The sequence below is a fragment of the Macaca thibetana genome, chromosome 1, assembly GCF_024542745.1.
Source record: "Macaca thibetana thibetana isolate TM-01 chromosome 1, ASM2454274v1, whole genome shotgun sequence".
NCBI classification, from domain to species: Eukaryota; Metazoa; Chordata; class Mammalia; order Primates; family Cercopithecidae; genus Macaca; species Macaca thibetana.
In genome coordinates this window covers 218,063,067-218,087,482 of record NC_065578.1, presented here as the reverse complement: position 1 = coordinate 218,087,482, position 24,416 = coordinate 218,063,067, and the positions used below count along the sequence as shown (strand labels likewise).

General features: G+C 43.8%; 1 protein-coding gene across 7 annotated transcripts in view; it reads right to left on the bottom strand.

Annotated features, from left to right (window-relative positions):
- The window catches only part of CNST (consortin, connexin sorting protein), a 116,449-nt gene that overhangs the window by 45,398 nt on the left and 46,635 nt on the right, over positions 1 to 24,416 (bottom strand). For 5 of the 7 annotated variants that reach the window (XR_007721716.1, XM_050771618.1, XM_050771636.1 and 2 more), the window contains one exon: positions 3,658 to 3,863. The exons of 1 other annotated variant lie outside the window; for it this stretch is intronic. Coding sequence is in view for 5 of the 6 variants with exons in the window: in XM_050771618.1 (XP_050627575.1) it covers positions 3,658 to 3,863 (206 nt within the window). In the remaining variant the exon portion in view is untranslated. The remainder of the gene's footprint in view (positions 1 to 3,657; positions 3,864 to 24,416) is intronic. One more of the 7 variants, XM_050771658.1, reaches the window with a different exon arrangement.

The window sequence follows — 24,416 nt, the reverse complement described above, 5'->3', positions numbered from 1 at the left end:
AAATTACCTGGGCACAGTGGTGAGTGCCTATAGTCTCAGGTGAAAAAAACAGCAAAAATTTGATAAAAATGTTAACAACTGGCAAATCTAGGTGAAATCTATCGTGTGATGTGCTGGGAATTACTAAAATGAATGAAGTATGCCTCCATCCCTCCCTGATGTGTGTGTCCCTTGGGAGGTGACAGGGTATTCTGTCTTCTTGGGCTGAGGAGGCAACCATCAACCGAACCTTGTCACCCTGATGCCTCAGCTTTCTAATGGCATCAGTATTTCTTTGCTGATCCCCAGCCTTGATTTCCAATGAGCAATCTCTGAATTAGTGACAGTAAGAATAGAGTTTAAATGTTTAATATTTCTTTGGCTTTTACTGTACGTCACACATATGTTAAGTGCTTTTACATGCATCATCTCATTTAATCCTTTATTACTTTACAAAAGGAAACCAAAAGCCACTTAGCTTGTGGTAGGGCCAAAGCCCATACTTTTAAACCACCACTGTATTCTCTCATCTTTCTCAGGAGAGAAAAGATCGCCGTGCAATCCACTGTTCAAATGCAATGAAAGCTGAGTGATTAGGCCGGGCGCGGTGGCTCAAGCCTGTAATCCCAGCACTTTGGGAGGCCGAGACGGGCGGATCACGAGGTCAGGAGATCGAGACCATCCTGGCTAACACCGTGAAACCCCGTCTCTACTAAAAAATACAAAAAAACTAGCCGGGCGAGGTGGCGGCGCCTGTAGTCCCAGCTACTCGGGAGGCTGAGGCAGGAGAATGGCGTAAACCCGGGAGGGGGAGCTTGCAGTGAGCTGAGATCCGGCCACTGCACTCCAGCCTGGGCGACAGAGCCAGACTCCGTCTCAAAAAAAAAAAAAAAAAGCTGAGTGATTAGAAAGCTGCCTTGCTGTTGGTGCTGCCCAACAATGGTGAGTTCGTGACAGCTTAGAGGCCAGAAGGAGTATACATCTCCTCAAAGGCATTCTTCACGTTCATAAAGGAGGTAATACAAATTTGTAAGAGTATACATTTTCCTGAATTGGGACAAAACCCATTTTACTTTGTTGTTGTTGTTTGTTTTTAGACAGGATCTTACTCTGTTACCCAGGCTGGAGTGCAGTGGTGGAATCACGGCTCATTGCAGCCTCAAACTCCTGGGCTCATGCAATCCTCCCACCTTAGCCTCCTCAGTAGCTGGGATTACAGGTGCACACCACCGTGCCTGGCTAAATTTTTTTTATTTTTTTGTAGAGACAAGGTTTCCATGTTGCCTAGGCTAGTCTTGAACTCCTGGGCTCAAGCAATCTGCCTGCCTTGGCCTCCCAGAGTGCTGCATTACAGGTATGAGCCACTGTGCCTGGTCCTATTTTCCTTTTTATTTTTGTGAGACAGTGTCACCCAGGCTGGAGTGCAGTGGTGCAATCTCGGCTCACTCCAACCTCCACCTCCTGGGTTCAAGTGATTCTCCTGCCTCAGCCTCTTGAGTAGCTGGGACCACAGGCACGTGCCACCATGACTGGCTAATTTGTGTGTGTGTGTGTGTGTGTGTGTGTGTGTGTGTGTATTTTTAAAGAGATGAGGTTTCACTGCGTTGGCCAGGCTGGTCTCGAACTCCTGATCTCACGTGATCCACCCACCTTGGCCTCCCAAAGTGCTGGGATTATAGGCATGAGCCCCCGTGCCCAGCCTACTTTACTTTTTATCCCATTTTCTGTTTGCCCTGAGAATACTCTTGTCTCCAATCCTAATGTAACATCATATCCATTTTTGTTACATTAGTATTAGACACAAATTCTGTTTAGAAATAACTCCAATAACAGTCTTTCTATTTTACTTTCACATTGACAATGAGTCAGATTTGCTTCAGCCTGGAAGAACATGTTTATGTGAAACTGGGCACTTGCAGCCAGCTGCACTTTTGTTTTTCTAAATGGGAAATGGGTTAAAAATTAAAAAGTATTCATTTCTCATTATAAAAGTCAATCACTTTCGCCATTCCCATGTACCAGTTATTTTCATTTTATGTAAAAATAAAATGCAGGCTGGGTGCAGTGGCTTGCGCCAGTAATCCTAGCACTTTGGAAGGCTGAGGCAGGTGGATGACCTGAGGTCAGGAGTTTGAGACCAGCCTGGCCAACGTGGTGAAATCCCATCTCTATTAAAATACAAAAATTAGCCAGTCATGGTGGTGGGCACCTGTAATCTCAGCTACTCAGGAGGCTGAGGCAGGAGAATGGCTTGAACCCGGGAGGTGGAAACTGCAGTGAGCTGAGATCATGCCACTGCACTCCAGCCTGGGCAACAGAGTGAGACTCTGTCTCAAAAATAAATAAATAAATACAATAAAAAATAAAATAAAATGCAGCTCAAATATCTTAATTTCTTCTGAATTAGCTCTTATGTAAAAAAAAAAAAGTTTCCTCATCACTAGCCTAAAGGTTCCCCAGTCTCCAGGCTCTCCATCCTCTAACATATGTACCCTCCTAATCCTCAGAAGAGTTCTTTCTCTAAAATTCAAATTTGATTCAGGAACTCTTATAATTAAAAGTTCCCAGTCCCTAAAAATAAAGCCTTAATGTCAAACCAGCTCTTCAATCTCACCTCCTCATTTTCCATCTTCATCTCCAATAATATCCCAGCTACAGCTCTCACAGGCTGATCTCTTCCTGGACCAGCTCATTCTGTTAATCCACTGAGTACCTAATAAGCCTGGAAAACCCAGCTCAAGAGTCACCTTCTGTTCCCAAGTGTCCACAGGGCAGAATTAATCACTCATTTTGTGCTGCTGAATCTTTAACTATGTTTACTCTAACACTGAATACAAAATTCCACAACTACTTATCTATATAACTGTTGCTCCTGGTCCGCAGGGGCTCTCTGAAGGGCATATTCTGCTAAGTAATCTTTGTCCACCCAGTGTCTAGCAGGGTCTTTGGCACCTGGTAGATGCTTATCAAACTCTTGCTATGTTGACATTTATCTGTACACAGCTTAATTACTGACTTAAAAAGTGAGCCATTGTTTAAACTATGGATTATCCAAGGCCAAGGGATGGCCATCAATTAGCAATATGCCAAATATCCCACTAGGGTCACCTTCCCCTGGGCTCACCAGTGATGAGTGGGACACAATCAATTACAGAGATTGCATTTTATTTTTTATTTTTATATTTATTTATTTATTTAGAGACAGGTTCTCTCACTCTGTCTCCCAGGCTGAGAGCAGTGGTGCAATGTCAGCTCAATGCAACCTCTGTCTCCCAGGCTTGAGCGATCGTCCCACCTTGGCCTCCCAAGTAGCTGGGACTACAGGTGCACACCACCATGTCCGGCTAATTTTTGTATATTTTGTAGAGATGGGGTTTCGCCATGTTGCTCAGGCTGGTCTCAAACTCCCGAGCTCAAGCCATCCACCCACCTCGGCCTCCCAAGTAGCTGGGACTAGAGGTGTGCACCACCATGTCTGGCTAATTTTTGCATATTTTGTAGAGACGGGGTTTCGCCATGTTGCTCAGGCTGGTCTCGAACTCCCGAGCTCAAGCCATCCACCCACCTCGGGATTACAGGTGTGAGCCACCGTGCCCAGCCAAGACAGCATTTTAGATCATTCCAAACGCTGCTAGGAGAATTTTTGTGAGGCTGAAAGTGAAGGCTTTACCAGAGTACCTGATGAAGGCAAAGGGGAAGTGCTCTTGAATCCAACTGCTCAACTTCACCTCGTATAAGTGAAAACAGAGACTGCAGAACAAGCTTCGGAGCCTCTGGCTGCTCATTAGCATTGACTTCAGCAGCTTCTTCAACACCAACAGCATGTGTGACTGCACTTAGTATTTTTTCTTGCATTAAAGGTGCAATATCTCCTGAAAACAGTCCTTTAAGAAGTAAAGAAAATGCCTACGTTAGGATCAATTCCCATGATGGTGTAACACATTAAAACGATTACATATAGTTTGATGCCCTGGCTTGCCCAAACTAAAAGAGACCTGAACAGGAAGGTAAATGTGTTAATCACATGGAACTGCTAAAGAAGTTGAGCCTTTCTGATTAAACTCTGATAACATCAGAAATACTTCTAGATGCTAGGAGAGTAGCAGGAATTCAGACGCCAGACCTAATGGCTAGTGAAATGTTTTTCCTAATAAAAAGAAGTAACACAAACTTCTCAAAAATCACTAATAAATAAATACTTAACAGTTACTGAAATACACCAAATCTTAAACATTGTTATAAACTATAACCTCACCCTTCACTGAAATCTGTGTCAGTTTAAATTTTCATGTTCAAATTTAACAGACTATCTGCCTATGTGCGTACCTTTAGCTAGTTTGCCTTGGAAAGGATCTTCTTCAGAAATACCATGTGTATGACCATGACTGAAGCCGCCCTCCCTGCAGAGTGTGCCCAGAGTCCATCATGTGTATATACCATGACTCAAGCCGTCCTCCCTGTAGAGTGTGCCCAGAGTCCATTGTGTGTATACACCACGACTGAAGCCGTCCTCCCCGCAGAGCGTGCCCAGAGCCCATCCTACTCTAATAAAATCCATATCTTTCCCTATAACATGAGCTTGAAGTCAAGTTACTTTCCTCTGAACCTGATATTCGGCCTCGTATTATGCTAGGTTGCAGGACAGTAATTGGTATAAGATGTCATCTTCTACTTCAGATCAACTCTGGCAGTACAGGGGTTATTCCAGTGACATCCAGCATGGTGTCTTCAACACTACAATTCCACGTGCTGTGCTTCTTTAAAAAATCACCTACAGTGATTACTTGGATTTTAGAGAATTGTCTTCTAGATACTTTATGTCGCTATACATTTTGGCCATTAGAAGTACAAGGCCCAGTGATGGCCTGCCATTTTTTAGGGTATTTCTAAAAACATAGGTGATTCTTCTGCTTTCTAATTTTCTAACCACCATAGCAGCAAGACTAAAAGGGTGCCAATGTGGGTAAAGGAGTTTTCCACGGAGAACTACAAAGAAACTAAGAGAATTAGTGTTTTCTTTCCCTTTTCTCCAGCCACACTACTATGCCCAAGACATTTAATCTCATACAGACTGTGATAAGGTCAGCTTCCCAAATTCTATTCTTTTGTTGATGACATTATTCCCCTATAGTTATCAGGGTATTACTCCAGGCTTCTTTGTAAAAAACAGATGAGATATTGTAATGCTTGTTTTTAGTAAAAGGGAGCTAAATAAAACCCTTGAGGACTATTGCCAAAGAAGGATGAACTTTCAAAGGTAAGGAAAAAGGACAGAATTGATGACTCCCTTTCCTAAAGGAGATCAAAAAAGGGTCCTGGATAATGAAAATGGTAACCTGCATTGTGATTATCTCAGTTATTTAGTTAGCATCAGTTTGTAATGGTCAAGTTTCCTGCTTGATCCATTTGATCACTTACTTTAATATTCAATGTTACCGATATGTACAGTTTATTAAAAAGCAATATATTGGTAAATAAAATGATGTAACCAGAGAAACTTTAACAGAAGGGGGACTATTATTCATGAAACATAACAGCAGAAGTTCCAAAAGCCCACAGAAGTCTAAGGATTCCAAGAGCAGCAGGGGACTAACGGGCAATTAGAAAGAATATCGTCCTTTAATCACCAAGTGTACGGAGGGGAAGGAAAATATGATCTAGGCTCAGATGGGTCACACTAAATCATTGAAGACATTAGCAAAACTTACAAGACTCATACTACAAAAGGATTATCTGTCAGGCCTTAAACAACATGAGCTTCAGAGATAACTGTTACTAGACAAAACCATCTTACCTCGAGATGACATTCCTTGCTGGGACACAGTAATATAAAATCAGAGAGCATTGGAAAAGGAGCAAGAGACTAGCTCTTTTCTGCTATTATTTTTCCAAGAGACCTTGGATTAGACATTTTACTCACTGACCTATGTAGTTTCCTTATCTAAAACAAAGAGATTGCATAGAGAAGTTCTCAGGTCCATCCCTCCTAGTTCTGACCATCAAAAGCATTCAGAATCTCCAGAGATGTTGCTATATGAGAAATGCAGACCATTACTGTGAAGAAGCTTGAGCACCTATTTACGACAATGGAAGGTAAGGTTACCCACCTAATACAAGTATCCTCTAATTCCTTTCTCGATATATTTTTAAAACCACTGTTCCTCCCTTGCCTAGACTGTAGACTATATAAATAGTGGCGTGTTTGCTTTTCAGGCAAGAAAACTGAACGTCCTTGCAAGGAGCATGCTGCAATACTCCCTACCAACGAGTAGGTTCTTGTTTCTAGTTCTGCCAAGCTTTTAGAATTCCATCGTGACTCAAATAATCACACGAATTGTTATACATGTTATGAAATGACCAAGGATATACTTTACTTTAGGCACATACAAAATAGGAAAGTAACATTTAGCCATATTCTGGTTACTAGCAATTTTAAGCCACTTAAATTATGGTGTTTTTAGTTTCACAACATTAATGGGGTAAAGAACTCATATTAGAAAACTGTTGCCCAGAGTTGGAAGAAGGACATGGATATTAAGGCAGCCCTAAGTTCCCAGCTTGCTCCACCTACTTATTAGCTGTACTTTTGGCAAGTTAATCTCTTTGATCCTCTATTTTTTCCTCTGTAACATGGGGCTATTGCATCTACCTTATAATAGTATTGTGAGGATTAAATGAGACAGTGCATGCAAAAAGCAGGAGCGCTCCTAAGTCTCAGCCTGAAAAACAGCTTTATTGTCACTTAAATGAAAAAGGTCACAAGATGGGTAAAGCAGTTCTGAGACAAGTCCAATTTGAGGACAAAGATTCAGAGGAAAGGGTAGTTAAAGCGAATAAAGTTTACATTACTCATGTCACAGTGAATAATTGAGTTATAAGAACTAGGTTGGAGTATTAAGTTGCTTAGGTTATTATTCACCAATACTGTAGGTTTGAACATCATTGAGCTTGTATATATTTTTTCATACTTTATCATACAATATGTGGTCTTTTCAGATTGACCCTCCCACCTCAGCCTCCCGAGTAGCTGGAACCTCAGGCACACACCACCAAGCCCGGATGATTTTTAAATTTTCTGGGGGGCGAGGGCCGTGTCTTGTTATGTTGCCCAGGCTTGTCTTCAACTTCTGGCCTCAATTGGTCCTCCCATCTTGGCCTCTCAAAATGCTGGGATTACAGGCGCCAGCCACCATGTCTGACCTAAAATTCCTTCTAATACACAAAAAGTTTTCAAGATATATTTACAGTTAAGGAGAAGAACCAAATGAAAACATACCGCCTCCATGTAATTCCCTACAAAATCTCACTCAATATAAATGAAGCTTTCTGTTGCCACATATGAATCCATACGGCTAACAAGAACAAAAAATTCTATTTATTGTCATCTGTGGAAGCCAAGTGACTTATAGTTAAAACTACCCATTAAATAACTTGATGATGCTATTTTATAAATATTTAAAGACAGTAACAGGCACATTTATAAGACCTAATTTAAGGCCTGTCGACTTCATTAAGCTCTAACATGGAGATGACAGTTTACGTGTACCTACTGAGGTTTTCAGAGGTGGGGTTTCTTTTTTTTTGAGACAGAGTTTCTGCTCTTGTTGCCCAGTCTGGAGTGCAATGGCACGATCTCAGCTCACCGCAACCTCCACCTCCCGGGTTCAAGCTGTTCTCCTGCCTAGCCTCCCGAGTAGCTGTGAAGAGGTTTTATTTGTTTTTAAAAATTATTTATAATAACCATGGGCCAAAGACTGGGGAAATTACCTTGAGAAATTTTATTCAATTGATCACACCACCCAAATTCTGTGTCAGTTCTAACATGTAACTGCTCCACTTAGCTTAGAATCTATCTCTGATAGTGGTCAAGAGGCATTTTGTGAAACAATACAGTAGTATCTTTTAATGACTTTTACCTTAAAACACTAGGAATGCACCCTGACATTCATGTTCCTTTTAATAATCTAGCACTGATCTGCCATCTGTGAACATAACTAAGGGATATAACCATTTCTCTGCATTACAGGGAATATGATGTGACTGGATGCTGAAGGGCAAAATCTCACAGCTGGTACTCTAGTTAGTAAGCAATTAAGAGAATAAAAAATTATTGCAGTCAGCTGGGCATGGTGGCTCACACCTGCAATCCCAGCACTTCGGGAGGTCGAGGTGGGCGGATCACGAGGTCAGGAGTTCGAGACCAGTGTGACCAACATGGTGAAATCCCGTCTCTACTAAAAATACAAAAATTAGCTGGGCGTGGTGGCGCATGCCTGTAATCCCAGCTACTAAGAAGGCTGAGGCAGGAGAATCGCTAGAATCCAGGAAGTGGAGGTTGCAGAGAGAGAGAGAGACTCCCGTCTCTACTAAAAATACAAAATTAGCCTGTCACGGTGGCCCATGCCTGTAATCCCAGCTACTTGGAAGGCTGAGGCAGAATAGCTTGAACCCGGGAGGTGGAGATTGCGGTGAGCCGAGCTCGTGCCACTGCACTCCAGACTGGGCAACAAGAGCAGAAACTCTGTCTCAAAAAAAAAAAAAAAAGAAACCCCACCTCTGAAAACCTCAGTAGGTACACGTAAACTGTCATCTCCATGTTAGAGCTTAATGAAGTTGACAGGTCTTAAATTAGGTCTTATTCAATTTGACTGAAAAAATTATTGCAGTCAAAACGGGGACTGGAAAGATGTCACACAGAAAACACCAAGGCCTAGGTAAAGAGTGGCAATTATTATATTTATGATGATACAGATTAAGCATCCCTTATCTGTAAATCTGAAATCCGACATGCTCCAAAACCTAAAACTTCTTTAGTGCTGACAAGATGTCATGTGGAGAAAATTCTATACCTAACTTCACATGAGAGGTTACAGTCAAGGCATGATTTCATGCATAAAATTATTTTAAAATATTGCATAAAACTACCTTTAGTCTCTATATACAGGGTGGGTATATGAAACATAAATAAAGTTGTGTTTAGACTTGGGTCATATCCTCAAAATATCTCATTATATACATGCAAATATTCCATAATCCAAAGAAAAATTCTGCAATCTGAAACACTTCCAATCTCAAGCATTTTGGATAAGGGATATTCAACCTGCAGTGTTACTGATGACATAAACTAAGCTGACGGGCATTTTTGAGGATAGGGAAGGGTTATTTAAAGGCCTCATACCTGCCAGGTACGGTGGCTCATGTCTGTAAGCCCAGCACTTTGGGAGGCCGAGGTGGGTGGATCACCTGAGGTCAGGAGTTCGAGACCAGCCTGGCCAACATGGTAAAACCTATTTGTACTAAAAATACAAAAAATTAGCTGGGCATGGTGGTGCGCACCTGTAGTTCCAGCTACTTGGGAGGCTGAGGCAGGAGAATTGCTTGAACCTGGGAGGTGGAGGTTGCAGGGAGCCGAGATCAGGCCACTGCACTCCAGCCTGGGAGACAAAGCTAGACTCAGCAGAGGGAGAAGGGGAGAGGGGGAGAGGAGAAGAAGGACAGACAGGGGAGAGGGAGAGAGGGAGAGGAGGAGAGGGACGGGGGAAGAGGAGGGGGAGAGGGAGAGGGAGAGAAAGAAAGAAAGAAAGAAAGAATTTAAAAAAATGCCTCATACAGATCAAATACTGTATACTACTATTCAGAGTACAAGTACCGTATCATTCAAAATTACCTTTGCTGCTTTTATAAAAATACTTTCTTTGATCCAAGTGTTAAAGCTTCCTTTCACTGCAATGAAACTAGATCAAATTAAAACTCTGAGAGAAGGTTACGCCATTATTCAGAGACAATTACTGAAACAAACCCAAATCCACGACTTCCCCTAAGAGTGAACCATCCACCTTTTCTCTGATCATGTTTTGTCTTGCTGAGGCTGGCAGGCAGGAATCACAGCCACCAACACACCCAGAGGAAAGGAATGTGCAATAATTGTTCTGTGGCAAATTGTGGAAAGTCATGTATTGCTTTAAGTACACTTTTAAAGTTCAGCAAAAGTGAGATAGTACAGTTTAACCATTAGACACGAAGTCTGAAGTCAGACTACCCGGAATGAAGGCCTGGGATGTACTTTATCCCAGTGATATACTTCTTAGCAATGACATTGGGCAAGTTACTTAATCTCTCTGTGCTTCAGATCCCATCCATAAATCGGAGCCGACTGTATTACGCTCAATAAGACTGTGGTACGGAGTAAATGAGATACTCCACATCAAGCATGTACCACACAGTGGCTGGCATATACTAAATAAAAAATGCTCGGGACCTATGTTTTCAAACTCAGCAAGTTTCAATCAGTTAAGCTCTGTATGTCACTAACACTGAGTTTGGAGTGTTACATATATATTTTTGGAGACAGGGTCTCGCTCTGTCACCCAGGCTGGAGTACAGTGGTGCAATCATGGCTCACTGCAGCCTCGACCTCCCCAGTTCAAGTGATCCTCCCACCTCAGCCTATGAAGTAGCTGGGACAAGTGCACACCCCCTGGCTAATTTTCGTATGTATTTTTTGTAGAGATGGGGTTTCGCCATGTTGCTCAGGCTGGTGTCCAATTCCTGGGCTTAAGCAATCTGCCCACCTTGGCCTCCCAAAGTGCTAGGTTATTGGCTTGAACCACTGTGCCTGACCTGTTATGATTTGGGGGGCTATTTTTTTTAAAAACCTAACAAAATTTAACATTTTAATCATTTTAAGGTACACAATTCAGTGGCATTAAACACATTCACGGCCAGCCGCGGTGGCTCATGCCTGTAATCCCAGCACTTTGAGAGGCTGAGACGGGTGGATCACCTGAGGTCAGGAGTTCAAGACCAGCCTGCTTAATGTGGCGAAACCCTGTCTCTACTAAAAATACAAAAAATTAGCTGGGCGTGGTGGTGTGCACCTGTAATCCCAGCTACTTGGGAGGCTGAGGCAGAAGAATCGCTTGAACCCGGGAGGCGCAGGTTGCACTGAGTCGAGATCGCGCCACTGCACTCTAGCCTGGGCAACAAGGGCAAAACTCTGTCTCAAATAAATAAATACATAAATAAATAAATAAATAAATAAATAAATAAAATACATTCACGACGTTGTTCAATCATCACCACTGTCCATTTCCAAAATTTTCATCATCCCCAAGAGAAAGTCAGTGCCCATAAAATACTAATTCTTCATTCCCCTTCACTCCAGCTCTGGAAACCTCTATTCTACCTCCTGTCTCTATGAATTTGCCTAGTCTACGTACCTTATGTAAGTAAAATCATAAAATATTTGTCCTTTTGTGTCTGGTTTCTTTCACTTAGCACAGTGTCTTCCAGGTTTATCTGTGCTGTGGCATCCATCCATCCATATGTAGCATGTATCAGATTAGCATTCCTTCTAAAATCTGAAATTTATTAATATGTACATACTACATCTTGTTTATCCATTCATCGGTTGACGAACACCTGGATTGTTTCTACCTTTTTTGCTACTGTGAATAACGCTGCTATGAACCTTAGTGTACAAGTATCTGCTTGGGTCCTTGCTCTCTATTCTTTTGGGTACATACCTAGAAGTTAATGGCTGGATTAAATGGTAATTCTATGTTTAACTGTTTTCCTACAGCTCTATTATTTTAACTCTATCTCAACCACTGTCTTGAGACTTTAATATCTGTGCTGTTTTTTTCCATCTCTAAAACAGAGATAATACTACTTCCCAAAGATTAACTGGTTCAAGTTTCTAAATCAATGACATCCTTATCTAAAATATGCTTTTGTATAAAAATATGAAATAACAGTACTCTTTCAGAGCAGTCTGATCTAATTCCATCCCTCTGGACATAGTTCTTGCTACTGGAAGCCCTAAAATGAAAAGGGCTTGAGTGTCATAAGTAAAACGGCAGAACGGGCAGTTTCAAACTCTGAGGCCTTCACAGAAATATTAAATAAAAAAAACCCAACAACAACATCCAGAACTGTAAGAAGTAACTTTCTTAGAACTCTGGAAAACAAAGGTATACCTGAACAAGACAGTGACCACCGAATCAAGAGAAAGGCAACGTCAAAAGAGTAGCAAAGCTTTGGGTGTTTGTACTTGCCCTTACCTCACCCCTTTCCCCAGCTCAACAGCAGCCCTCATTCCCAGTGTGGAACTCCCGTACTTGCTTTTGAAGGGAGCAGAGTAGATCTTACTTGCAAATCACTATGTTTGCTCTAATCTGCCTGGGGCTACCTAAAGACTGAAACAAGGCACTCACCTCTCTGTTGCAAAACTCAGAACACATTCAGAGCACAAAAGCAGCAGGTGTTGCTGGAAAATACTGTCAGGTGATCAAAAACCCACAGCCAAGGTGGGGGCAAAAAAATTATGGTTGAGACATAAACTAGACAATCTAAAGCCAGGGACAAAAGTCAGGAAGATTGCTTCCTTGGGAAATCAGGGCATTCAAAAATGTTTGTGTATACTGTAGAATTCAGAAAGCTACACGCGACAGCTCAGGACATGACACGTGCTTAGAAAGAGCCAGAGAAGACCCATAAACTTCGTGCGAGCAGAAGTGAGGGCTGGGGCAGAGTTATAAACGACCTGGCGAGGTGTTAAAGGAGTACCCGAGCACAGAGCCGATCTGAGAGACTGGAAAAGAAACACAAGCTAAGGCTTCAGCAATCAAGAACTGCCAACCCTGAGCAAAGGGGAGACCCTGATTTCCAGAGTTACCACATTATAATACATCAATGTCCAGTTTAGCAATACATGGACAGAAAACATTCCGGAAGAAGCACAGACATTGAATTTCCTGGGCAAAGGATTTAAATTAACTGTCTTAAAAGAAACCATAGATGAAGAACTAAAGGAAATCAGGAAGACAATGTAGGAAAAAATGAGAATATTAATAAAGAAACAGAAAATAAAAAAAAAGAATGGGGAGTTTTTTTTTTTTTGAGATGGAATCTCACTCTGTCGCCCAGGCTGGAGTGCAGTGGCACGATCTCAGCTCACTGCAACCTCCACCTCCCGGGTTCAAGCAATTCTTTGCCTCAGCCTCCCAAGTAGCTGGGATTATGGGTGCTTGCTACCACGCCTGCCTAATTTTTTGTATTTTTAGTAGAGACGGGGTTTTACCACCTTGACCAGGCCAGTCTTGAACTCCTGACCTCATGATCCACCCGCCTCGGCCTCCCAAAGTGCTGGGCTTACAGGCCTGAGCCACTGCACCCGGCTGGGAGTTATTGTTTAACGGCACACAGATTCTGTTTGGGGAGATAAAAGTTTTAGAAATAGATACAAATGATGGTTGTATAACATTATGAATGTAATTAATGCCACTGAACTACAGAGTGAAATGGTTAAAATGGCAAATTTATGTACAGAAAAAAATGCCTTCAGTTCTGTGATTTCACGTTATAAGTCTTTGAGTCATTGTACAACCGAATTCCTCAAACCGCCTTACCCATTAATGCTGATGCATATCTTGGGCATAATTTTGGAAGGCAGATCAGAAATAAATTTTTTTTTTTTGAGATGGAGTCTCACTCTGTTGCCCAGGCTGGAGTGCAGTGGCCGGATCTCAGCTCACTGCAAGCTCCGCCTCCCGGGTTTACGCCATTCTCCTGCCTCAGCCTCCTGAGTAGCTGGGACTACAGGCACCCGCCACCTCGCCCGGCTAGTTTTTTGTATTTTTTAGTAGAGACGGGGTTTCACGGTGTTAGCCAGGATGGTCTCGATCTCCTGACCTCGTGATCCACCCGTCTCGGCCTCCCAAAGTGCTGGGATTACAGGCTTGAGCCACCGCGTCCGGCCCAGAAATAAATTTTAACACACAATTGATGTAGTTCCTGTGCGAGAATCTCTCTGCCCCGCTCCCTTTTTCTGACATGTTTCATCCTCTAAGGTTAGGATCAATGCCATGAAAATGGAAAGGAGAGTGAAGGACAATGCTCACCTTTTTTTTGGCAGGGCGGGGGACAGAGTTTCGTTTCTGTTGCCCAGGCTGGAGTGCAATGGCATGATCTCGGCTCACTGCAGCCTCTGCCTCCCAGGTTCAAGTGATTCTCCTGCTTCAGCCTACCAAGTAGCTGGGATTACAGGTGCCCGCCACCATGCCCATATAATTTTTTGTAGTTTTAGTAGAGACAGGGTTTCGCCATGTTGGTCAGGCTGGTCTCAAACCCCCGGCCTCACGTGATCCGCCTGCCTCGGCCTCCCAAAGTGCTGGCATTAAAGGCGTGAGCCACTATTCCCGGCCAGTGCTCACCTTTTAAATACTTCCACTCACTGGCTAACCATACCGAAGCAGCAAACAGGAAACATCCCTTCCTTTTTCTCAACACCAGACACAGGTATTATGACTGCAATAAATCTGGAATTAGTCAACTTCCTTCTGACCTGACCTCGGGCCAAAAGAATGTATTATGTACTTATGACATAATTACCACGTGCTCCATGTGCCACGTTCCCTCCCACGCCCCTGGGCTGCATCCTCTGCCTTCAGAGGGAGTGAGGCAGGACTTCGGTTAAGAGCTTAGGCTGGAGTCCAGCCGCCCTGTTAACCTAAAGTAAGCGACGACCTGACTCACTCAACCTGTCTTCTCGTAAACTAATGGAAAGGATTAAATAAGGTGACACACAAAGTACAGCCAGAATTTACCAGGCACACAACGTGGCAGCACTATTCTCGCACCTCAGTGTTGGGTAGGTGGTTTCAATGTCAATACAGGGATGGGAAGACAGGAACAGCCACTGGACTTGACTTCAGGTGGCAGTCTTAAAATGAACTTCAAGAAACTCCAGTGGAATTTGACAAATGCATGCCAACAAGAGGCTGTTAAGGCCCAAGGCTCCCCATCCCTTAGTGCTTAGGTTGTAACAGCAGGGAAAACCCATGGGCTCTGTCTATCACAGCATTTACAGTGATGCCACCACTTCCTAGAGCTTGCTTCAGGCTTTCTAATCAAGGCACAATTAGTACACATAAATATTTCTGGGATTTAGAATCTGAATTATGTAGAACATGTCAATTAGCACCAATGTTTGGATTCTCTATTTTTCCTCTCAGAACTTTGATTAGACATTTTATGTTTTTATGAAAAACGAAAAATATGTAAGACATTAGCCCAAGCATGCAATTTGTTATGCTAATTCTTAAACCTCTTCTTTTCTTAAAAAATGTTAAAGACAGAGTCTCTGTTGCCCAAGTTACAGCAGAGTGGCAGGATCATACAAACTCCAACTCCTTGGGTCTAGTGATGCTGCTGCTACCTCAGCCTCTTGAGTAACTGGGACCTCCACCATGCCCAACTAATAAAAAAAAAAAATTCTTTTTCTGTAGAGACAGGTTCTCCATGTTGTCCAGGCTGGGTTTTATTTGTTTTGTTTTGTTCTGTTCTGTTTGTTGTTGTTTTGTTTTCTGAGACAGAGTCTTGCTCTGTTGCCAGGCTGGAGTGCAGTGGCGCAATCTCAGCTCACTGCAACCTCCGCCTCCCCGGTTCAGGGGATTCTCCTGCCTCAGCCTCCTGGGTAGCTGGGATTACAGGCGCCCGCCACCACATCCAGCTAAGTTTTGTATTTTTAGTAGAGACGGGGTTTCACCATCTTGGCCAGGATGGTCTCAATCTCTTGACCTCATGATCCCCCTCCTCTGCCTCCCAAAGTGCTGGGATTATGAGCTTTGAAAGATTCTCCCCGGGGCCTGAAAGCGTGGGGGGATGAATAACTCCTCCCTTCTCAGGCCCAGGCCCAAGGTACAAGGCCACTTGCACCAGCAGCGTGCGACAGTGAGACAGCAGAAGTAGGAGGAGGGCTGGCCGGAAGACACCTACCACTGAGGATGGAGAGAGAGGCCATCCGGGTACCACATAGCAGTTACATCACACAGGGACACTTCCTGTTTACAGGAGACTGTAAAACCCCTGGCCCGTCCTCCCGTAGGGCTGACGCCATTTTAGGCCTCAGCCCGCCTGCACCCAGGGGCTCATTAAAACAGCGTGTTGCTCCACATGGCCTTGTGTTGTCTGTTGGCGCCCTCCCGGGGTTAACTCCCCAGAAAATCAGAAAATCACCCGTGGTACATCCATCCCTCTATATAAAAACTACAAGCAGACGTATCCCTTCCCAAGCCAGGAAAAAACCTGTCTGTAGGTGTAGGAAAGCACATCTGGCTCACCACGAATGTGTCCAATCGCTGGGTGTGCGGGGGAGCTCGTACGAGTGAACAGTGGCCGTGGCACGGCACAGACATCCCCCTTAATTACTAGTATTTCAAAACCCCAGCCTCACTTTCACTCCTCAGGAACGCCCGCAGTCCTGGACACCTACCAACCCAGTAAGAGGGAGGGCAAGAACATCCCACAAGTGGACTGAGAAAACCCACCGCGCCCTAGGCGAAACCCCTGTCACCAAACCCTAACAGTCAGCACCTCCACAGCTGAGTGGTGGCCAAGGTTACCCCCCGGAGCCTGGTCTCCTTCTAACTTAAGCTACCTCAATTGCGTCTCGTCGACAAAGGCCTGGAACTGTACAAACACCACTAACCCTTCGGCCGCACACCCCCAACTCAGTGCACTATGCGACAATACCATGAACACCAGCCTACGATGGACTGCCCCTGATGGATTCTGTGGCTATGTGGAACCCAGGCTTACTCATGGCTACCTTATCACTGGCAAGGTACTTGCTGCCTAGCCACAATTAAACCCGGATTCCTTTTACTTCCAAAGCAGGCGGGCAACACCCTCAGAGTCCCTGTGTATGATAACCGGAGAAAAACAGTCCTTAAAGGTAGGAGGAAGCCAAAGGTGGCAAGAGGATGAGTGGCCTCCGCAACGGATCATCGAATATTACAGTCCTGCCACCTGGGCGGAGGATGGTTCACAAGGTCATCCCATATACATGCTAAATAGAATAATCAGACCACAGGCTGCTCTAGAGACCATCACCAACCAAACCGCCTCAGCCCTGGAAATGCTCACGCAACAACAAAACCAAATGCACACGGCAATTTATCAACACAGGCTGGTACTAGACACTTACTAGCAGAAGAGGGTGGGGTCTGTGGTGAGTTTAGTATCTCCAATTGCTGTCTTAACATAGACGATAACGGAAAAGTGGTTCTAGAAATCGCCTCAAACACCGGAAAAGTAGCCCATGGACCAGTCCCAACCTGGAAGGGATGGGACCCGGCAAACCTTCTAGGGGGTGGTTCTCTAATTTAGGAGAATGTAAAATGCTGGTAGGGACGGACATCTTCACCACTGGGGTCCTCCTGTTTCTCCCCTGTGTTATCCCAGTGATAAAGCCATTAAAGCTCTTGTTGAAACCACAGTAAACCACCAGACAATCCAGACGATGCTCCTGCTACAACGGCACAGTGGATGCCAACTTGTCTCTCAAGAATCCCCAAAATTAAGTTTTCTCTTTTGTTTCCGAGGTGCCCATGCCACCCCCTATGTTATGCCTGAAGTAGTTATTGAGAAAGTCGTCCCTCTTCCCTCTTCTACAGAAGACAGACAGGAATGAACGATTCTCCGCGGGGCCTGAAAGCTTGGGGGGATGAGTAACTCCTCCCTTCTCAGGCCCCGTCCCGAGGCGCAAGGCCACTTCCGCCAGCAGCGTGCCTCAGTGAGACAGCGGAAGCAGGAAGAGGGCTGGCCGGAAGACACCTATCCCAGAGGATGGAGAGAAGCCATCCGGGTACCACGTAGCAGTTACATCAGACAGGGACACTTCCTGTTTACAGGAGACCGTAAAACTCCGGCCCCATCCTCACGTGGGGCTGACGCCATTTTAGGCCTCAGCCCGTCTGCACCCACGTGCTCATTAAAACAGCCGTGTTGCTCCACACGGCCTTGGGCTGTCTTCTAGTGCGCTCCGGGGTTCCAGCCCATGTTAGAGCCTTGCAGGCATGAGCCACCGCGCCCGGCCCAGGCTGTTCTTTAACTCATGGACTCAAGCCACTCTTTATTTTGGCCTCCCAAAATGCTGGTGTGAGTCACCATGCCTAGCCAAATCCTCAAAACTACTTATCCAGGTCCACAAACAACTCAAGCACCATATTTGGATTTTTCAAATCCGATTAAATACATTGTTTATCCATTGGAAGTACACTGACTTTTGCTAACATCAAAATGGTTAAATTTTACCGTATTTTCCCTGTTCATTCCAAGCACACTGAATTCATCAACTATCAAATAGAAAATATTCCTTGGTTCTCTATAATAAAAAAAATTCTAAAAATTTACATGACCTTATAAGAGAGCACATGATTTTCTTACTAGAAGTATATGATTTTCCTGTATGCCTGAAAATACACATATTTTGTTTCTCTAACAAACATAAAGGCACGTATTTAAATTCAAAACAAAAATAATGGTCCGGGCGCGGTGGCTCACACCTGTAATCCCAGCACTTTGGAAGGCCGAGGCGGGCGGATCACGAGGTCAGGAGTCCGAGACCAACCTGGCCAATATGGTAAAACCCCGTCTCTACTAAAAATACAAAAAATTAGCCAGGCATGGTGGTGTATGCCCGTAATCCCAGCTACTCAGGAGGCTGAGGCAAGAGAATCACTTGAACCCAGGAGGCGGAGGTTGCAGTGAGCGGAGATCGTGTCATTGCACTCCAGTCTGGGCAACAGAGCAAGAGTCCATCTCAAAATAATAATAATAATAATAATAATAATAAAAAATATATGTTTGTGGGAGAAGGGGGAAAGTCAAATAGCCAAAGTAAACCAAACAGTGAAATTTTCCTTAAAAGCCCCCTCCTTTAATATTCTGTAATTCTCTAAAAGCTACTGACATCAGAGATTCTCTTTGCAATTAATGAAATCATGTAAGAACGGAAGCATTAGAAGCCCAGGGGTTAACTCTGAACTTTCAACAGGTCAAAAGAAAGGCACAGAGAAACACATTTAATGGCATTTTATTATAGTTTATAGAAAATTGTTACATCAATTTCCATTACACTAGTAATTTTTAAATTTTGTGGAGACAAATAACTATACCATTTCTGCATATCACCAAACCAACTACCACCAAGCCTTGCCTTTATTTTTTATTTTTTTTTGAGATGGAGTCTTGCTTCTTGGCCCAGGCTGGAGTGCAATGGTGTGATCTCAGCTCACTGCAACCTCTGCCTCCCAGGTTCAAGCAATTCTCCTGCCTCAGCCTCTCCAGTAGCCGGGCGGGGTGGCTCACGCCTATAATGGTACAGGCACGCGCCACCATCCTCAGCTAATTTTTGTGTTTTCAGTAGACATGGGGTTTCACCACGTTTCCAGGCTGGTCTTGAACTCCTAACCTCAAGTGATCCACCTGCCTAGGCCTCCCAAAGTGCTGGGATTACAGTGTGAGCCACCGCGCCCGGCCTTTTTTTCTTTTAACAGCTTTACTGAGATATAATTCTCATAATACATAATTCAGGGGCTTTACTTTAATATGTTGTGTTGCACGACCATCACCATTGTTACATTTTGGAACGTTTATTACCCGAAAGAGAAATCTCACATTCTTCAGCTGTCACCCCGCCCCCTACCGCCTCCCTAGCTCTATGCAGCCAACTAATCTACTTCCTGTCCGTGTAGATTTGACGGTTCTGGACATTTCACATGTACAGCTTCTTTCACGTAGCACCTTTTCAACATTCATCTGTGTTATAGCATGTATTAGGATTTCATTCATTTTCATTGCCAAATAGTGCTCTATTGCATGCATATAACCTCTGCCTGCTTTTCACTTGTGTGACATTTTCAAATGTTCACTTGTGTGCCTTTTACAAATTAAGAGGCAGGTGCATACAACTTCGTTTAAAAAACAAGTCAACAAAAAATCTCTTAATCAATTGTAGTTCTGACCCTATCAGTGATGCCTAGAAACTATTATTTTAAACAAATGAAGATAAAACAGTCACTCTTTGTAGGGATCGTGATCCACTAAAAACAAAAGGAGTAAATAGAAAAACAAAAGGTGACTATTTAAAAAACTATTAAACATTGGGAAGTTTGACTTTCACAGTAAAGAACTGAGAAGCCAAGAGTCAGTAAACTCCCACCTAAGGTTACGTTTCCATTAAGCTTCCACTAATCTGAGTCCTATAAAATCAATTTAAAAAACCATATTTTAAAATATAGCCTATAAAACATTCTTATATCTAAAAACTTTTACAAAGTCTTCATTTGTCTAGGTTAATATGTATGTCACTGCATAAATACATGCATCTGGAGGTAAATTTCTTAATTTTAATTTCTTAATTTTTCTGCACATAAAATATCACATTACTTAAAAAATACCTAACTCATTACTGAGACTTAGAGAATGCTGTTTTTTTGGACAGAATTTGAAAGGTCTGATTGACTGTAATTCTCTTCTTTTTCACCTTTTCTCTGCAGAGATGTTGCATTTTAACAGCATGACTAAAATGATTTAAAAAAATAGACAAAAAGAAAACTATCTAACTGGGCTGTCTGTACCATCATATATCCTGGGTTCCACCCGCAATCTCAGGAAAGGTGTTCAGAGGAAAAAAGGAACTGTGAATAGAATTGCCATTACATATTCTCACGGGGCTCTTGCCACAATCTGAGGCATCGACTTTCTCCTGGCAGACTGCAGCAGACCTCCTTTAAGATGGGCCCCTGTGATCCCTGCCTCTTGGTATTCGTGCCCTTATACAACCCCCTACTGTAAGCACAAGTTGGACCCAGTAACCTGCTTTTAATGAAAGGAATATGCAGAAGTGATGGAATATCACTTCCAAAATTAGGTCATTAAAAAGGTATGACTCCCAGGTTGAGTGCTCTCTCTCTCTCTCTGACTGCTAGCCCTGGAGGAAGCCAGCTGTCATGGTGTAAGGCAGCCCTGTGGAGTAGGCCACATGGCAGGGGTCTGAGGCCTGCCAAGAACCATGTGACCTTGGAAGCAGATTATCCAACCTCTATCAAACCTTGAGATGACTATAGCCCTGGCCAACCCTTGACTACAACCTCATAAGAGATTTAAGTGAGAAGCGCCAAGCTAAGCCACACAGATTCCGACCTACAAAAACCATGAGATGATACATGTTTGCTGCTTTCAGCTGCTGAGTTTTGTTATGCTGCAAGAGAAAGCTAATATGCGGACCATGCATAATTCTTTGATTTTCTGCTTTTTTAGTATATTCTGTTGTTCCCTTCTCTGACGTTTGTACTTTCCCAACACTCCTGGAAACGGTGCAGTCTATCGGAAAGAGCTACATAACAGCTGGGAATGCATTTCTATCCTTCTAACCATCAGTTTAGGGTCCTCTTATAAGTAGGTGGTATGTTACTCCCAACTCTCAACCCTTAACTAGGCTTTCCACTAAAGGGTTTTCTCTCATTAGCATTCAGAATACCCAAGAGGTAATACTTCAAAACCCATCTCCTACCATCTTCCAAACTGCTCTCTCCATTCCATTCCACACACAGTGAACATGCGTCAGTTCTAGAAGCAAGCAGACTATACACCCTTGCAATAATTGTATTAAATTTATTATTTTATTTTGTTTTTGAGATGGAGTTTCGCTCTTGCTCAGGCTGGAGTGCAATGGCATGATCTCGGCTCACTGCAACCTCCGTCTCCCAGGTTGAAGTGATTCTCCCGCCTCAGCCTCCTGAGTAGCTGGGATTACAGGCATGCGCCACCACGCCCGGCTAATTTTGTATTTTTAGTAGAGACGGGGTTTCTCTATGTTGGTCAGGCTGGTCTCGAACTCCTGACCTCAGGTGATTTACCCACCTCAGCCTCCCAAAGTGCTAGGATTCCAGGCGTGAGCCACTGTGCCAGGTCGTTAATTTAATACCTGCCTTCCCACTGGACTCCACCAGGGGTCTGGGAGGGGAAGCGCAGATCTGCTTTGTCCTTACTGTATTCCTAATGCTTGGCAAATATTTCCACAATAGAAAAAATCAGTAACAGTTGGTGGCTCATTATCATTTTTACCCCACCAACAGAACCTCATTGTTTTGTATGTTTTTTAATTTTTTGAGACAGAGTCTCATTCTGTCACAGGGTGGAGTGTAATGGCGTGATCACGGCTCACTACGGCCTTGACCTCCCAGGCTCAAGTGATTCTCCTGCCTCAGTCTCCTGAGTAGCTGGGACTACAGATGTATGCCACCATGCCGGCTAATTTTTTTATTTTTTGTAAAGACCAGGTCCCACTGTGTTGCCCAGGCTGGTCTTGAACTCCTTGACTCAAGCAGTCCTCCTGCCTCGGCCTCCCAAAGTGCTGGGATTACAGGTGTGAGCCACCGTGGCTGGTGTCTCATTGTTTAGTGGGAGAAGTAGGACTCAGCTGAAAACACAGAGTCCTGCGCGCGCACACACACACACACACACACACACACACACACACACACACTAGCTTATTAGGAGCCTGAGATTCACATCCTAATTCGAATTCTCTCTCCTGCAAAAATGAACAACGTATTCTCTCAGTTAAACCTTTAACTTCCTCATCCATAGAATCTAAGAGGTTAGAGGAGGTCACTTTTGAGGCCCTCTCTAGCAGCTCTCCCAAGTCTACATCTCTAGCCAACATCACGGGCCTGACTCTAGGCCAGAAGCTTGTTTAACATATCTACTTAGACGTCGAGGAGACCCCAGACACCTGATCCAAAAGCACAACACTGTCTTCTACTCTCTTCTCTCCAAACTTGCTCTTTCTCTCCCTGTATTCCTATGCTCAATAAATCAATAAATGGCATCATCAAGCATCCTGGTGCTTAAACCAGATAACTGGGAATTAGATTATCCTGGACTCTTTTTTTCATATCTAATTAATGATCCAGTCCTGTTAATTCCACCTCCTTAGTAACTCTGAATTCACTGACTTCTCTCCAGCTGTAGAGCTACTCATTAGAGATCACCAGCATCTCTTGCAGAGATTATTGTAAAAGCCCCTTAACTGTGTATTGTTTCTAATCTCGCACTGCTCCAACCAATTCTCCACACTGCAGACCGAGGAATCTTCTAAAAAATACAATTCATAGCATGTCATTCCCTTATTCAAACCTGTTGTTAAGGCCCAAACTGGTAATGTTAAAAACCATTTATAAGCTGGACTTTGCTAATCTTCTAAGCCTCCATCTCTTTATCGCTCTACTCTCTTTTTTTTTTTTTTTTTTTTTTTGAGACGGAGTCTTGCTCTGTCACCCAGGCTGGAGTGCAGTGGCCGGATCTCAGCTCACTGCAAGCTCCGCCTCCGGGTTTATGCCATTCTCCTGCCTCAGCCTCCAGAGTAGCTGGGACTACAGGCGCCCGCCACCTCGCCCGGCTAGTTTTTTTTTTTTTTTTTTTTTGTATTTTTTAGTAGAGACGGGGTTTCACCGTATTAGCCAGGATGGTCTCAATCTCCTGACCTCGTGATCCGCCCGTCTCGGCCTCCCAAAGTGCTGGGATTACAGGCTTCAGCCACCGCGCCCGGCTTATCGCTCTACTCTCTACTCTTTCCCCTTGATCCACTCTTTCCTTTTATTCTGCTCAAGCAGGAATATTGGCAGGTGCTGAAACGTAGGATACTCTCTTCTTGTCTTGTGAGCTCTAGTCCACGGTGCGCCTGCCATCTCTGACGTCCTTCCTCTCCTCTTCGTCCCCATTGCTTTTACTTCACTAGCACCTATTTGTCCTAACTCAGCTTAGATACCAACTCCTCCTGACAACCTTCTCTAACTCTCCAGGACAGGTTACCTCCACGACCATGTGCTTACTTATGACTCCCATCTTGCTAGACTGCGCATGTTAGTTACGTGGCTCCCTCACTTGAGCACACAAAACTGAAGGGGAGGTGCACCTGCAGTTTTATAGTGCCCAGCATATAATGCTCAATAAATAGCTGCTGACTAAGTAATCCTATACGGGTCTACAAAGCAATGTCAGAAGAATTATTCTGTTATGTAATGTTATCATCCAGTCTATATTAATTAAAATCTTTTTGTGGTAGGCAGAATAACAGCTCCCAAAGATGTCCCTGCCCCCATACCCAGAACTTATAAATATATTCCCCGCTTTGACCTCCCAAAGGTCAAAGGTGTGAGCCACTGTGCCCAGCCTAGCTGATCTTGAAAAGGGGAGATTATCCTGCAATATCTGGGAGGACCCGGTGTAATCACAAGGGACCTTAAACGTGGAAGAGAGAGGCTGAAGCGTCACCTGGTCAAAGTGATGCAATGTGAGGACTTGGGCTCACTTCAAAGCCACTGCTGGCCTTGAAGACGGAGGAAGGGTAACAGAAGCTGGGGAATGTGGGAAGCCTCTAGAATCCGGAAAAGGCAAGGAAACAGACTCTCCCAGGGAACGTCCCGAGAGGGACACGCAGTCCTGCTAACAACTTCATGTGAGCCCAGTAAGAACCATGTCAGATTCTTGATCTACAGAACTATAAGATAATACATTTGTGTCGTGTGTGTTTAAAGCCACTAAATTTGTGGTAACTTGGTCCGGTAGCAATAGAAAACGAATACACT